The following is an 18,343-nucleotide window of genomic DNA, read 5'->3' as shown; positions in this document are numbered from 1 at the left end:
GTTACCTCCAATATTTGAATTGTTAATTCCATCCATTCAACAGTACGAAGAAAACTGAAAAATAAAGACGTGTTTTAAAAACTAAAATTATACGATGAGTTGGTTACAATGCGATATGTATAATCTGTATTTTATATCGCGTGTATTCATATTGCTATACTCGTTGCTATAAATTACAGATGTTGTTGTATACATATGTATATACATATACGTAAAAATATTAGTATTTACAATTTGTACATTTGTTTAAAGCTAAGGAACATTATTGATGTGATCACATTATATTATTATCGATATATTATTAACGGTAACAAACATTTACATTACAATTCACGAATAAGGTATATAGAGTTAATTTAACTGTAATAAATAAGGTATACCTCTAATGTTAAATTCGTATTTATATATCTTTTAATTTTTTAAGGACGAAGCTATCTTCGTTAAAATCACAGTAACATTCTTTTAGTAAGATTTCGAAGTAATTATAATAAACAAGACAATTTTTATGAATTTAGAAATACTGGATATACGGTTATTTTCTTATTTTCTCTGTTACAACATCAATGCACGTCTACTCTTATTTTTGACTCCTAAATTCATGAAAAATTCATTCATGACCAAATTATTACAAGGAAACCGCCTTTAGCTCCATCTGTTAGCGTGACGGACAAAGCTTTAGCGGAACTTATAGGATAAGATCTGCTAGTAGGATAAAGTCAACGCTTACGTACAACATTTTGTTGTAAGAAGAATAAGTATAAAGTGCATTAGCAATAATAAATTGTATCGTTAATATATGTAAAAATAAACTATTACATGGCATTAGTCTGTATTTATAGTCTCATGTCGGCTAGACATGAACGAACAAGTAAACACTAATTTTATTATTTAGTTATTTTACTTCTTTGAAAATCACAATCGACAGATGTACGTTTGGCAGAGGAAAATATCGCTGGGACAGAAGTCCACCGTTTCCTCTTTAACTATACATGTGTTACTTGCGTCACTGTATGACTTGTGCCAGTGTTTCCATTATTCTCTATACAAATTTGTTTTCCAGTAGTCTTGGGAATTTTCCAGCTTTTGCAGAAAAGTTCGTTAAACGTTTTTCTAAACTGTCTACTCATTGTGCAGTACAGTATGAAGTTGATGGCTGAATTAACAAGAGTAAGCGTATCAATAACGTCACCTGTAAATTAAAAAATACTTCTTAGTATTCATTATAATTATACTATTAGTAAATTCGATTATATTACAATGAAAAATATAATTTCTTAATATTTTCAAAACTAATTAAAAATATTAAGAATTTATATTTTTCATGTATATCAGTTATAAAAAGACTTAATTTAGAATGATAACAAATAATATTTCGTAGTATAAAATATTAAAATAAAGACATAATTATCAAATGTAAGGACAAATATTTTTAATTAATATCACAAATATTGTAAATGATATTATCAACGATATTATCGATAATTTAGCTGACGGTAATACTAAACCCGTCCTTCGGTAAAGCTTTTCAAATGTATCGCTTTTCTTTCTCATTCATTCTCTTTCATACATGTTGAGGATTATTTAACGACTATTCATCGCCTTTTAAATTTTTCCTAACTGCTCCGTACTGTTGGTACTCGTACAATAGTCTATACTGCTTTTGTGTCAAAGTGACGATAACTCTCTTTTATGGAAGCAAAAAATCATTTCCCACGTAAAAAATTCGAACTCCCTGAATAAACTACTTTTTTATACTTCTTAATTAAATATAATAATACTGAATGAAAATTGAATTATTATAAAATCAAAAATATTGAAAGAATATTAAGCAATTATTAATAAAAGTTACAAATTTGATAAAAGTGACAAATATTACTTTTCAATTCAGTTAATTAAGTAAAATTAATTTTAATTTGCTTTTGTAAATAGGGGTAAATTTTGTATTATTTTCCTAACAAGAACGCAATGTATATTAAATTCGTTTTTAATACGATAAATTAAAATTTGTATTTGGATCAGACAATTTTCGTATTTCAATTTTTATGCATTTATGCAAGCAAAAGTTTGATTTGGAATAATTTTTAAAATGTTTATAGTATTTTTCATAAAATGAATATTATTTCCACTATCGATATTTTTATTTCATCCTGCATAAAAGCACTTCTGAACGTATTTATACAATGATGTTCCTATACAACCAATGTCCACCAACCTCTTCTTTTTGTACGCTAAAAAACCTAAATAATAAATAAATCAATTTTTACTACGATCATTACTTTATCGTTTAATATAAACTTTAGTTACTCGTTCAAATTATAATAATTATATTATATCAATAAATATTTTGCAATAATATCATTGTATATTATAGAATTATTATACAATATATATTATACAATATATTATAATATACAACATATTATACAATATTATATTATACAATATATGTATATTATTGCTAATATAATATAAATATCATGACATATACATACATGAATGTGTATACATAATGTAAACATATATAAATATAAATATAAAAAAATATAATAAATAATGTAGCTTAAAGGTAACAAAAGTTGACTCATTTTCATATCAGATTACTGAAGGAATAAAAGAGAAAAAGTAAAAGTAATTGTATTCCGAAGTAAGGTAAAATATATTTACAAATAATGGGAACAGTTCAACGTTAAGGTTCTCTATCGATTGTATCGAAAACGAAGGTTATTGTAGGAACATCGACATTCGATAAGTTTATGTCCAGATCAAATTTTCTTAGCTGGAACAGCAGTTACGGATTATGTAATAATGTTGTCCAGAATATCGCAATATACATACAAACGATAGTAGCATAATACGTGTGTAATCGAACATATTAAACATTCTAGATAAAGGGTCATATATCCTTAATTTAAATGCAAAACAATTATTGGTTCGGTCGTAATTTTACGCTTTATTTACCTAATTGCTATTTCACGTAATGTATGGTGTTTACAAACGAATGAATTTTTACACTTTTATTTTAATTAATTCTATTAACACGTATTCAAATAGTTTCGATAAAGTATTATTTACAATGTATCATCAATTTTTTGTAAACATTCATAATAATTATTTTTAAAGACCGCAATTTATACAACAGTCTTAAATTCTTTACGCAGCTAGCTGTATTATTCTGATTTAGATTGGGAGCATAATTGAAAATAATTTCTAATTAAATTTTTTAATCAAAACGTGTGGAATATTTTTACAATTATTGCATAATTAGAAGAATGATCTAGCAATTTTTTAATATTTATAATAATTGAGTCTTAACGGTTAAAAGAAGAAAGATTTAATTAATTAAATTTTAAAAAAAGTCTGAAAAAGTAAATTAAAATTTAGTGGTAAAATTTCAGAAGACTTATAATTTCTTTTATAACTGTAATTAGTAATTTCTAAGTCACTATAAATGGAAAGATTAATAATTTGCATAATAATAATAACTAATTTATAAACCAAAATACGTGAAATAAATTTAATAAATTTTAAAAATTAATCACAATTCATTCTCCAACTGAATAATATAAATAAATTAAGTAATTAAATTTCAAAGATTAAAAGGGTAAGGGTTAATTAATTAAATTTTAAAAAATCACTGAAATGTAAATTAAGATTATACAATACAATCTTTCTATATAAACTTTCATTCTTTTATATCTTAGAGTTAAATCTAAATTGAATCTAACTTGAACCTAATTTGAATCTAATTTCAATCTTTGGAGTTTCTTATGTAATGTCATATGCTATATGTACTATGTATTGACTTGTAAATGTTGACTTCTGGATCTTAAAGTAAAATATAAAGCATTGTTCATTAAGAATCAACAGAGCCATAATGAACGTAGATAGAAACAGAGTGCGAATAGATTTCAAGGTTTTGCATTATCTAGTTCGTAGAAAGTGAAATCAATGCTTCTGTCCAACTATATGATACTTGCACAGCGTTTGAAGATAAACGATTATTACTTTTGTAAACTCGGAATTACATTTCCTCTGATGTATAATTCAACGTATAACACTACATTGCTTTAACCCTTTGCACTCGAGAGGCACCCTTCAGTCGCCATTTGATAAAATTTCGAAGATGGATATTAATTAATATGTCAAATTTAAGATAATGTAACGATGTGCGAGGTACCGAAATGAAATAATTCTACGTGACGATTATTATACTATTTCTTATTTACTGCTCAAAAAAATATCGTCAACTTTATAGCAGAAAATCTTCCAACTCCTACTCTTCTTTAATCAAAAAATCGTCGAGTGCAAAGGGTTAATAATTAAATAATGACAATCTTATTCTCATAGCAAACTCAGCCTCTTGTACCAACAAATACTACAAAATTTTGTATTTCCACTACAAAATTATCTTCGAGTGTTACCAAAGTTCTGAGAAACGTTGAGATGAATTTGAATATATAGCTTCCATCAGTATTTTCGATTAAATTATCATGAACTTGAAATACTATAACACAAGATGAAACTATGAAACTCTTAACGGGTTAAAACTTTCGTTTGAAAGCTATATGAATAAAAATATGAATTATAAGTTCTGGTATACAGACCCAACATTAAATAACAAGTCCGAAAGAATCCCTGGCCAAGGAGCACACTGAGAAGTCCCAGGATTCCCTGTGGTAACTCTGTCACTAGAAAAAGCAGCAGCACTGTGAGCAACATTTTCGTAGTCCTGTCAGTTTGTCGTTCTTTGTCCATTCTTCGACAACAATCTTTCTTCTCAACATTTTGATCATGAACATTGATCAACTTCTGCCTCCTTTGCTTTGCCTCCAGCAGAACTTGTAGAAGTTTTAAACTGACGATCGTTAGGATAGCACAAGGGAAAAGTTTTATTACGACACTATAGATCCAAAAATTTAGGTTCTTCAAGATGTCATGATCATTCGCCACTTCTGTTTGAACGACGTAAAGGGTCGTATTCGTCGTGTTACCTAATAAAATTTTAACAAATTTTCAGTAATTGAACAAGATAAACGGTAATAAATTAATTAGCAATAATAATAAATTAGTCGAAAAAGATTTAGCGATAAAAATTAATTTTATCTTCATACAGAAGAGAGTGAAAAAGAAATTAGAATGAAATACAGTTTTCTTAATATCTATTTTCTTATACGTATATTTTTAATAACAATATTTTACAAATATTTTATTACTAAATATTTCGAATATTAAAATAAAAAATACGAAATAAAATACTACATAACTCTTAATCTGTAAGTCGAACGTTTTATTTAAATGTACCGATAATTATGCAAACGGCCCAAATTGTATATGTTTCTCTCGAAGTATTCAAATTTTCGCGCTTTAAATATGTTATACATTGGAGGAATTAATTACGACAAAGTTTCAACCTCGATTTAACAATTCAATTTTTTACTATTTTGTGAAAAATAGTTTTATTTTATTGTAATGTAAATTAATGCAACCCAAAATAAGAGACGAAATTATTTCTTTTGGATTTTTCACTTAGGCTATTTTCGTAATATATAATTATTTTTCGTGTACTAAACAGAAACAAATTCAAAATCAGAATAAATTTTGACTTCGTATGAAAGGAAAGAAGAAAGAATGGAATTAATCAGGAAAAAATAGAGTTTATTTATGTCAAAATATTAACCTTTATATTTACTAATTACCAATTTTATTTTACAGGTTAAAAATTCTATTCAAACGTGTAATTATTTCCCGCGTATTAATTAGGAAAACAATTGTTCGATTAAAATGAATTTTAATTTTATGCAAGAAAGGAAAGAATTTAATCTAAAAGAAATAGAGTTTATTAATATTAAAATATTGATCTGATTACTTATTGGTTGTTAGTCTTATTGTATAAGTTAGAATTTTCATTCAAACAGGCAATTATTTTCCGCGTTTACTATTTTCACAAGAGCAAGGAGATGTATCGATAATTCACAAGTTGGTAAATTAGAATTTTTAAAAAACCTCACTCTTTTATTTTGTAATTTGCTTTTATTATCAAAATATCATTAAAAGCTTGGAAACCTGCGGTTATTAGTATGTCGTTAGACACAAAGTAGATTTTCCATCGTTATGTTAATTATCATATTCGACATACAAAGTGTCTCATATAATATATAACACATTAATTCCACGAAAATTGGCAATAGTGGTGAAACTCTTCTTGATATTTTAAGACACTCCGGGGTTTTTTAAGTAATATATTTACTGTCACTACCAACTATACTTAAGAAGAAGGGATAATATCCCTCTCCTTTTCTAGAGGTACGTAGTATTAATTAAATCACCTTTAAATAGATCTCGTATTTCATTTATAATTATTTGTCTATAATATGTATTCACACTCAATTCATAATATATTAATACCGATATCCTTTTATACATTTTTATTTCTATGAATTCTTCATTTTTAAGTCAAATTTTATTAATACTTAGGTCAAGGGTACTTTTTCATACTTTATCATTGTTAAAGTAAAAAATGTGAAAATATTTTAAAAGTATATCTTATAAAATGGGGTAATAAAGTTTCATAAAAGACATCTTGGATAATTAGTTACTTGATATTTTTCTATCACACAAGTAAAAACAGGTTATTATTAAGTTTTAATAAGAAAAATAATTCGTAAACTTTATAAAACTTCTAATAACGAATTACCATTAATATTTTTAATTTTTATAAGACAAGTTGTATAATTGCTATATTTTTTATACGGTTAATGATATTCACAGATTGTAATTTACTATCTTCTTTTAATTGTATTGTTAAATGTTCCACGTACAAAGGTGTTAGGCAGAAATATACAAAATATTCATAATTTGTGAAATATTAAAATTTACTAGTTTTCAAATCATTATTATAATATCACATTCAATTTTCGTAAAAGATTTGTAAGAACTAATTAGGTTAAATTTATATGAACATAAAAGAAGATAAATTTGATGCTACTATTATGACACTCGTAATAAAACGACATAAAATATGTTTGTGTTGCAGCAGTAGAACGATACACATTTTCTGATCAAACGTAATATAAGTCGGTAAGAAATTTGAAAGAGAAAAATATGTACATATACATATATATTATATTATTAATTTTTTGGATATTTTGCTTACAAAATATTTCAAAATTGGTTAATATCGTCGCATGGAGGAATATATAGACATGATGCCACTGAAGAATAAAGAATAGTATAATTGTCTTTGTTTGTAGCTAAAAGACTAAAACAGATGTGTAATATAAAAATATTTGTATGTACCTTAATATCTTTGGACTTTAAATATTCTGGAATGTTCAAACCAGTGACTTGAACAGAAAAACATAATTTTGTTTAAAAAGAGATAGACAACTGCACTTATTTGTCCTTATCTAAAAAGGCAAAAAAACAAGATTTAATATTTTAAATATGGCAAGAAGAGTCTGAAAAAACAAAAGAAAAATGGTATGAAGATATACTAATGTATCTTATTACCTTTAGAGATAAAATACTTTGGAATACTCAAAGGAGTGATTTACATAAAAGAAACATGATATTTAAAGAGAGAAAAAATAAGCAATATGACTGAGCTCGTTCTTATCGAAAAACGTAAAAAAGTAAAATTTAGAATCGTAAATACGACAAAAAAAAAAATTAAAAATTTGTAAAAAATTTTAGATCATATAAATATAGTATAAAAATAAAAATATAAAAATATTGTGGTGTACCTGAATATCTTTAGAGTGTAAGAAAGTGATTTATATAGTAGGAACGTATAATTTTGTTAAAAAGAAAGTGTAACTTCATTTCCTCCATGCATCGTTACTATTTTAAAAGATGAATTCTTACGAAAATCAGCATCATGGAATTTTTACTTCGTCATTTATTAATATAGTTAATCGTATAAAAGATGTAGGCCATGCTAATTACACGACATGCTAATTACACGCCTGCATAATATTAAAGCATTTTTATTATAATTTATATAAAATATTATATTATAATATCATATTATAATTTTATTATAATTCATTTTTAATATAATTACGGTGTTCGAATGGCACTCGACAACCAGAATCGGCTACCGTTAAACGACGACGAAACGACATCGGATAACGATAATCGGTTAGCAAAGTGCCGATAAATGGTAAAAAAAACTTGAAAAATAAGATACAAAAGGTATTACTCACCGATGAAACTTTTATTCCAAGCCTTCACGCTCTCCCCATCGGAATCTAGAATTTCCACTTGCTCCCTTACTTTCGTTTTAATAAATAGAGGTATACAAAGCACAGGACAGAAAATATAGGCGATCGAAATCGCAAAAATAGTTCGTCTGTAACTGCACCACGCTCTGTTTTGTTGCGGCCTTGCCACAGCCACGTATCTCCACACGGCCAGTATCAAAGTTAAACAAATCGAAATAGTATGACAAACCTGTGGATATTTCAATTGGAGTTCCGTAAATTTCACTTCATTGTTGCTCCCTATATCGTTAACCGATAATTTTCAAACGTAATTGGTATGCTTGTTTTTCTCGTTTCTCTTCTACCTTGATAAAATATCCTAATAAATTATGTCGATCGTAAAAAAAAAACGAAAGAAAAAAAAAAACAAAGAAAGAAAAACGACGGAAAAACAATACCGAGCAAACTTCTGTGTTTCCATGTATTTTCGTCTGATCTCAATACCATTGAAACGCTGTAGAATTTTGCCAGCAGTTAACATACAGTTCCCACTGTTTTTGTTGGGAAATATCGACCGAGTATTTTGAGTCAGCGTTCAAAGAAATTGGAATTCGTACATACAGAAGCGAAGTTGGATGCACTTCTTACTGAACTGCAATTCGGTCTTTAATTAAAGAAGAAGATAGACCCGATATATTGGATTGATTGGTTTCCAAACATGTAGGTCGATCCTCATCAAACAAAGCAAGGAAATGACGGTCCAGGAAGAATGCATCGAACCGTAAATACCAAACGATTTTATAGGTCAGTAGCACGACAACAATTTTTATCATTTAACACGCGCCCCATAAGACGAATTTTAATTCCACGAGATTAAATTATCACGGACGCTCGAGTCGATCGACGAAAGTGAGGTTAGAATTACATATTACGATTTTTCTTTCCAACTTTCTAACTCCCTATACTAGAACCGATAACAAAGGTAGTTTAAACGTTTGAAACTTTTTCCTACACATCTTGTTTCATAAAAAAATTTCCGAAACAAAAGCAATTTCTTAACGAAACGTGCGAGAATAAAAATCATCGGTTACCTGAGCGAAGTTCGAATGGAAGAGCACGAAAACTGTCCAACCGTAGGTGAGCGTGTCCCTCCTCGATCGTTGATAGAGATATAGGTGAAACGCGGTGGGAATGTAATCGATCATTACAAGTAAATCTGCCACGGCCAATCCCGTTAAGATTATATTGGTCGGTGATCGCATTTCTCGTCGAGTCAGGACGAGAATGTTCAAAACATTCGCGATCGAACCGAAAATACAAACGAAAAGTGAAATCCAGCCATGCAATTTCGAGTAATACGAGGCAAACGACGATAAATCGCAAACGTAATAGCTCGATGAGGCGTTCAAATCCATGATTGTTTCGGATGCACTCGCTCTTGCTTTACCTCATTCCCTTCTATCAATATCGAACTCACCGTTCTTTGTCTATCGAGCTGTTTAAGAGCGATTATTCCGATGAAGCGTGTTCGATAATCTTCGACAATCTTCGTCAATCTTCGATACCCGAATAGTTTCGTGCAAGGATATAATTCTTCAGGGCAGCTCGGTTGTCCGAGATAAAAAGGTTCTTTAAATATTTCGATCGATTCTAGAATTTTTCTTCTATAGATACGTACCGTGTATCGTTATCGTTGTTAATCGAAAAAATGAAAAAAGAAAATGTTTTATTAATCCTGTTCGATTATTAAAACGGGAATCTTTTCCCTTTTTGAAATTTTTCGGTATTTTTGCGATATTGTTAAATATCGTTTGTCTCGTTTGTTATTCTTCGAGCCGACGATTCACGAAACAGCATAACGAGTTATATACTAAAAATCTTTTGCACTCTCACGTTTGATCTTCAAAGACAAGTTCGTCGGACTTCGTCTGCGTGTTGAAAAGTATTTCTTTAAAGCTTGTTACTCTATCCTTTACAGTCTCAGGAAATGGTCCTTTATCCTTAACGATGTGCGTCGGATCAGAAGTCGAGATCTCTTGAGTTCGTTGATTACATCACGAACGTTTCCTTTCAATTTTCCCATATAAATCGAACAACATTATCTGGCTACGTACTACTCCCGATCGAGCCAAAGAAAGGTAAGGTTTCATTTACATTTCCATTTCTCCTTTCCAAGCGCGATTCGCGATCCCGATCGTGTGTTTGAAAAAGATACACCGTAAAAATTCTTTCCCTTCGTACTATCGTTCTAGCGCGCACGTTTGACTCGTCAAAGCCGAGAGGTTAGGCGGCTCTGCCAGTTGCATTATATTTTTAATATCGAAACGAAATCGGAAGCACGGAGAACCGAAACACTACGATTAACTTAAATTCATTCGTATTACTTCTTTTACCCCACGGCTATTTCAACGATTAGAAGCGTTTTTAAACTTAGAGATCACACTACGAGATGCAACAAGCGAAGAATCGAAGAAACAAACAACGTCATGGCAAAGAAACGTCGGTGCGGTGCGACGTCGGCCAAGCCAATGTCGTCGCGATACTATCCTTGTTGCAGCCGCCCCGAAATTCTAACGCAGACGCAGATCATTTTCCACTCTCTTTCTCTATCTATCTCATCCCACTCTCTCCGTCCTCCTCTTTTTCTCTTCCTCTCCTTCTTACCCTTACGCTTCTATTTATCGCTTGATTCGTCTGCTTAATAATTCCTCCTTTTACTCCTGCATCTACCCTCGTATCTTAATACACGTTCGTTTACTCTACCGCTCAGTAGTATCCAGACGCCTGCTTGTTTTTAATTCTCCATTTAATTACGAAATTCCAGGCAAACAGATTCCGGATAAATTTCATACTTTAGTAGCCACGTAGAATGAAATATGCGGGATAAAATTAATTTTTGACAATCGATATTTAGCGATAAAATTACCGCTGACTGTCAAACCTTGTGGTATATTTTTCTTCGGTTTCATACTAATAAGAAAACCGACAATAATTCAACGGCGGTGTTTAAAAGCGAGGAGTAGGTTGATAAATCATCTGTTTAATTATAATACACTGAGAGTAAGATAATATCAGTGTCAATATTAATATTGATAGATAATTTTAACCGATAGTTTAGGTTATGTTAAGAGTGTCCCAAAATTCACGCAAGATTTGAATTTTGCGCCATTTGTACGGTGATGTGTTGTCAACGAAAAAAAAGATAGCGTGACAGTTGACAGTTCAGGGTTATTGAAAATGGCGCTCTACATGAAAGAACAACGCGTCTTCATTGTTGAGCAATATTTACAATTTTTACTTAAAAACCTGCATTTTTTATCAAAATTATTTCTTACGTGAATTTTGAAACATCCGATATATACAGTTCTTGAAAAAGATATTGATGCACTGTATTACAAGAGAGTTGACCTAACCGGAAGATTCTGATTCGAAACTTTAATTTGGATGAAATTTTACCAGCAATATGTCGAGCAATATTTTAAAAATAATGAAGATTTCTTTGTTTTCTATCAAATTTACTTCTTACGTCAATTTTGGGACGCCCTTTAGAAAGCTAATAAGTATGCCACAAAGTGATAAACTCTACGATTTTCAGTGTTCCTCGAGTAATTTTAAAGCAGTCTATCTCGACAAAAAAAAAATAGTCCAATTATAAATGAAATTTGATTTTGAGGTTAAGTGAGCAAGACAGTTTGCTCAAAAATTAGTTATATTTTAAAGAAACGCCAGAAAAAAGTAAACACTTGATTAATATAAGCTACTGTGACTTATTTAGCTTTGCGATGTTATCATTCTGAAGTAATATTTTTCAAAATGGCCTCTCGGTGTACAGAATTCCAGTGAAATGAGATTAGTGACAGAAAAAGATCAAAATGGACTTGAAACTATAACATATTCTCTACACATTGACGTTGGAACATCTCAATTTTTTTGTGAAAATTAACAAAATGGCAACTATTTATAGTCGAACTGTCTAATGTTTACGAAAAAAATTTACGTTTTTTGTTAATAACTTTTGAAAATGTTAACAATTTAAGAAAAATCGAACGTCAATGCCTGACAAATATTATAATAATTGGTAGATTAGATCTCGAGATATCGTGCACACCGTTTTCAGAAACATAGTTCGGAGAAAAACTCGTTTAAAGTTTCGAAACGTAATTTTTCACATGTGTCCTTAATTTCTCACTAATCAGTCATTTCTGCCTCGTGCCGACTTTAGTTTATTGCACGGTTGATAGACTGGATTTACGGATGATTCGAGTTCTCCTTAGACTTTTTAAACGATCGTCTATTAGATGTTTTAATCCTATCTTCGTCGAGCGTATAGCATAGTCCAGCAGCTATTGCTTCTATGCTAATATTCATAGTGTTTGTAATTAATAAGACACTAGAAAAGCCTTCAATGAAAATATTAGCAGCAATATAAACAGCAATCTTCACGCCTCTAATAGCGCTAAATGAACCTTTTGGAGCTAAACGCCAAATAGTGTTATCAAAAAACGAGTTTTACTCCAAATTATATTTCTGAAAACGGTGTGCATGATATCTCGAGATCTAATCTACCAATTATTATCAAATTTTTCATAAATCTTTATTATAATATTTATCGGGCATTGACGTTCGGTTTTTCTCAAAATGTTAACATTTTCAAAAATTATTAACAAAAAACGTGAATTTTTTCGTAAAAATTCGATAGATCGACTATAAATAGCTGCCATTTGATTTTGAATGTCGGGTCTCAATTTTTCTGAAATTACGACCTTCAGAATCTTCTCCATACTGATAGAGTGTCACGTAAAGGTATTATACATGTTCCAATGCGTTGCGACACGCAAAATCGCGAATCGATTTTGCACCCCGCACATCCAAACATAATTTGTCTCAAAGACTGGAACCTTTCGCGTATTATTTTTAAAACTTCAAATTACTATCAAAGACAAAAAAAGAATCGATTGTTTCAAAATTTTAAACTGTCCTGCTTCATTAATATTATTCGAAGCAGTTGATAAAGACATTGGAAAAAGTTACCATCTTTAGAATATCTTGACCTAACCTCAACCTCAGATGGTGAGCAGCTTGTACTACCATCTTCAAATTCAGCGCGTAAAAATATTTAAGAAGAAGTCTGTCCATTTTCAAAACATAAAATTTCAATGACCATTTTGTCGTGACAATTTTTCACGTAAATGAGGAAAATTTGTAAGAACAGCTGTGAGTTAATCTACTTTTGAAGTAATACCTCTATTTATATTCAGTGTATTGCGAAGAAATTCACTTGCGACATCGAATATCGGGAAATAACAAAAGTTAATTTTACGCTAAGAAGATTGATCGTAGGATCCATGTTCACAGGACACTTTTTGCTTCTTTTTTATGTTTACGAGTACTGTAAACGTTTAAAATCGTAAACTCTATTTCCAAACGTCCTGTATAAAATCAGCGAAAGATATAAAGATATTGGGAAAAAATTACTATCCTTGGAACATTTTCGTAGAAATAGCAAACATCGATATTATTTATTTATTTATTTCATAAACTTAAGGTGGTAAGTAGTTTTTGCTGACAGATTCGGATTCAGTGCATGAAAACGTGTGAGAAGCCTTTCATTTTCGCGAAATAAAATCTCGTTGATCTGATTTTTGATACCTGTGCTATCATTTTCTCGCGATCATTTTTCACGTAAACGAGGCAAATTTGTAAGAAGAAACGTGAACTGTAGTTAATATTCCTCTGTATTATTGAAAACCGGACATATTATACCAATACACGCGGTGGTACAATACCAATACACGTGTGGTACACGCGTACATAGCATTAATTTGAAGAAACACCGAAATGTACAGAGTGTGTTATTATTTTGTCGCGTACTGTAAATGACAGTTTGCATTAATTTATAAAATAAGGCAAAATTCACGCATCATCAAATCCCAAGCGTATATTCATTTCCTTTTCCTATCGCGTTCTCTATTGACGGATCCATCAATTACGTGATCACCTTTTATACTGCAGCATGGAAAACAGTCTATTCAGGGCGAGGATGATTTCACATTTTCCGTAACGAGCTACAATCGAACGGACGATCCATAAATCCCGAATTTTATTAGATTTCAATGAATTCTACTGATCCTTCTGAAGTTTAAACGTTCCGTATACTGTACTCGGGCTGTCGATATCGCTTGTGTCCGTTTCTTTACCTGATCGCAGAAGTTCTCAGTGTGCACATACAGTCTATCGTGAAAGTATTGGGAAACGTTGAATTCCAAATATTTAATAAACGAAACGCGCTCGATATATCCCAAGTCTTGGCAGAGAAAATTATGAAAAAATTCGACGAAAAATTCACGAATGATTAATCCTTTGCACTCGGCGATATTTTCGTTACAGAAACATAGTAATTCGAAGATTTCCTGCCATAAAGTCGACGATATTTTCAAAACGGTAAATAAGAAGTGCAAATTAATTGTAAGATATAGAATTATTTTATCTCGATATTCCACGAGTCGTTACACAATTTTAAATTCGAGATATTAATTAATAATGATCTCTAGAATTTGATTAATTGGTGACCGAGAGTAGCTTTGCTAGTGTAAAGGGTTAATATATCATTGAATGTAGATGTATTAGACGTACCTAAACCATTACATGGTGATCTTTCTAAACAGAATTTAATTAAACCTAGAATAAATCTTCAATTGCAAATGTCTTAACCCTTTGACTACTGTGGGCGCCTATGGGCGCTTAGAAATTTTGCGTTTGTAACACGGAGCATGCCTATAGGCGCTTAGAAATTTTGCGTTTGTGACACGGAGGGCGCCTATGGGGGCTTAGAAATTTTGCGTTTGTGACATGCAAGGCGTCTATGGGCGCCTAGAAATTTTACGTTTGTGATACGGAAGGCGTCTACGGGCGTTTACAAATTTTGCGTTTGTGACATGGAAGGCGTCTATGGGTGTTTAGAAATTTTGCGTTTGTGACATGGAAGGCGTCTATGGGCGTTTACAAATTTTGCGTTTGTGACATGGAAGGCGTCTATGGGCGCTTAGAAATTTTACGTTTGTGATACGGAAGGCGTCTATGGGCGCTTAGAAATTTTACGTTTGTGACACGGAGAATGCCTACAGGCGCTTAGAAATTTTGCGTTTGTGACACGGAGGGCGCCTATGGGGGCTTAGAAATTTTGCGTTTGTGACACGGAGGGCGCCTATGGGGGCTTAGAAATTTTGCGTTTGTGACACGGAGGGCGCCTATGGGCGTTTAGAAATTTTGCGTTTGTGTATGCCTATAGGCGCTTAGAAATTTTGCGTTTGTGACACGGAGGGCGCCTATGGGGGCTTAGAAATTTTGCGTTTGTGACATGCAAGGCGTCTATGGGCGCCTAGAAATTTTACGTTTGTGATACGGAAGGCGTCTACGGGCGTTTACAAATTTTGCGTTTGTGACATGGAAGGCGTCTATGGGCGTTTACAAATTTTGCGTTTGTGACATGGAAGACGTCTATGGGCGCTTAGAAATTTTACGTTTGTGACACGGAAGGCGTCTATGGGCGCTTAGAAATTTTACGTTTGTGACACGGAAGGCGTCTATGGGCGCTTAGAAATTTTGCGTTTGTGATACGGAGAATGCCTATAGGCGCTTAGAAATTTTGCGTTTGTGACACGGAGGGCGCCTATGGAGGCTTAGAAATTTTGCGTTTGTGACATGGAAGACGTCTATGGGCGCCTAGAAATTTTACGTTTGTGATACGGAAGGCGTCTATGGGCGCTTAGAAATTTTGCGTTTGTGACACGGAAGGCGTCTATGGGCGTTTACAAATTTTGCGTTTGTGACATGGAAGGCGTCTATGGGCGTTTAGAAATTTTGCGTTTGTGATACGGATGGCGTCTATGGGCGTTTAGAAATTTTGCGTTTGTGATACGGAAGGCGTCTATGGGCGTTTAGAAATTTTGCGTTTGTGACATGGAGGGCGTCTATAGGTGCTCTGCGTAGTTTAGTTTCCTGACACAGAGGGCGCTTGTTTTCACAAAAATGGCGCACATCGTATCTCAATTCTTGTCGTATGGTATGGCCGCTACGTATCTGGGGGTTAAAAATAGCAGTGGTCCTTGTAGTCATATACCTTCACCATCAGAACCAAATTTACCATACTGCAAAATTTGAACTAAATCGGTGACCCGAAAACCTTGCAGTCTCCTTTTAAGTCGAAAATTCAGAGGAAACCGTTTCGCTTCTTATTTTGCGTTGCGTCAATTTACATCGCGAAACGATAAAATTATTTTTGAGAAAGTGGTGGAAAATTGAATTGTTAAGTCGAGTTTAGAATTTTGTTGAAATTCGGATCTTTTAATACTTGAGGTGTGCGAAGTGTGAAATCTTGAATAATTTGGACGATTAAGGTATGACTTGGGCCATTTTTATAATCATCGGTATATGTGGTTCGTGGAGATTAAGAAAAGTATTGAAACGCGTAGAAAGGAAGAGCACGAGTACTGCAATTAACCTATTAACACTGTAATTACCAAAGGAATTAAAGGGGCTTGTTTCAGAATTTTTATTTTTGCAGTTGCCGACAATGCGCAGTTCCTTTTAGCAAAATCAATTTTGATTTTTATTCAGATATGAACGTAATTATATATACTTATTTATTTTCGTTGCGCCATTTATGTTATTATTATCTATGTAAACTATATTTGGGTACCCTTTGCAGGTAGATAATTCTAGTTTTAACTGGGTAACTTATTAGCCAGAGCTTCTTACAGTCAGGTTAAAAATTCTTGAAAATGTATTAATTTCAGTTGGGTCGATTTTAATTTGAATAAATGAAAATATAAAACAGCGTGTATTTTATGTAAATGTAACGAATCGTTAGAAAACAAAAAATAAAAATCGGATTATTATAAAAATATTTAATTATCATAATAATATTTTAAATATTATTAAAATATCGATAGTCTATGTGACGAATTAATTCGCCACTCCTAGTTAATAGATCAATGGCGGAGAGAGTGCTTCGTATTAATCCTTTGCAGTACAATGACGAGTCTAACTCGACACGAATTCTTCGTTTCAAATCTCATGATTATACGCTATACTAATCACGCGACCATAATTATATTTCAATGTGTACAAAATTCGAATAATTTCTAAAATTTTTATCTAATTTCATCGCTAATGAAATAAGTTATACTAGTTAGCTAAAATTAAATACTTCTTTAATGCACACTTTTCCATAATTAAATCTCAGTGCAAGGGATTAATACGAATATCTACGCAAGTGATTTGTGTATACGGCAATATATTATAACAATTTATAATTTTAATAATTTTATACAATTATAATAATTTGTATATACGAATATTTTTGTCACTTTCGTGGGAGGCATGTTCACAATTTATTGTCCCAGAATTTTCTCCATATTTCTCAAATTGTTTTCTAAATTTAATTACGTGTTCTCGACACCTGTCTTCTACTTCAGGTGAAAATTGTTGCAATATTGAAAAAGGAGACCAACGCGCGTATTTCATTCGTTAAATGTTCGGGGTAAGCTCTGGAATACTTTTGTGAACGACTGTATATAGGTATCTGAGTTTGAAGTTGTGGACACTCGATAATTATTTACTTCTCCAGTGGGAAGAGACAAGATGTTCCTGGCGTAGAGAGTTAATTATTAGGTCATCATGTAGCTAACGTCTTTTTTTTAATCTTGGCTCGATGAAATACCATACCGAGATTATAAATGTTTTTATAATTATAACGTGTGTATGCAGGATGCTTCGTTTGATATCATCTTGATTTACGTCACTATTATTATCCGCAAAAGTATTTCAGATAGCGATCGAATGATTTCAAAGTGAGAATATTGCGTGATTATTCATTTTTCTATGGGTGGATGCGTAAAGGACCTGTGAACATCAATTTTCATTTCTTTTTTTTTTTGATGAATTCATATATTTTTTAATACATTAGTCGATACTGTTTATATATTCCGTATAGGAAAGTATTAATCCACTAATGCTAAAAAATTATTAATTGAGAGGATATTTTAATTCCAATATTGCGGAGAGACCATCATTCTTTTATTAATTTTAAATTTATATACTATTACATATTTATTATATATTTATATGTATTATATATGTTT

At 31.4% G+C, this 18,343-nt stretch overlaps 1 protein-coding gene across 1 annotated transcript; it reads right to left on the bottom strand.

The window, feature by feature from the left end:
• Nucleotides 1-983: 983 nt before the first annotated feature.
• LOC108550228 (sex peptide receptor) lies at nt 984-9,595 on the bottom strand. The gene is made up of 5 exons (XM_017903925.1): nt 9,293-9,595; nt 8,205-8,451; nt 6,257-6,259; nt 4,605-4,991; nt 984-1,189 (listed from the first exon to the last, which is right to left on the bottom strand). The coding sequence occupies exons 1-5, from the start codon at nt 9,461-9,463 to the stop codon at nt 984-986; spliced, it is 1,014 nt and encodes a 337-aa protein (XP_017759414.1). The 5' UTR covers nt 9,464-9,595.
• Between the last annotated feature and the right edge of the window lie 8,748 nt (nt 9,596-18,343).

This window comes from Eufriesea mexicana, unplaced genomic scaffold (genome assembly GCF_001483705.2).
Source record: "Eufriesea mexicana isolate 0111107269 unplaced genomic scaffold, ASM148370v2 scaffold2566, whole genome shotgun sequence".
NCBI lineage: Eukaryota > Metazoa > Arthropoda > Insecta > Hymenoptera > Apidae > Eufriesea > Eufriesea mexicana.
Note: the sequence above shows the minus strand (reverse complement) of the source record. Positions and strands in the feature narration are given on the sequence as shown.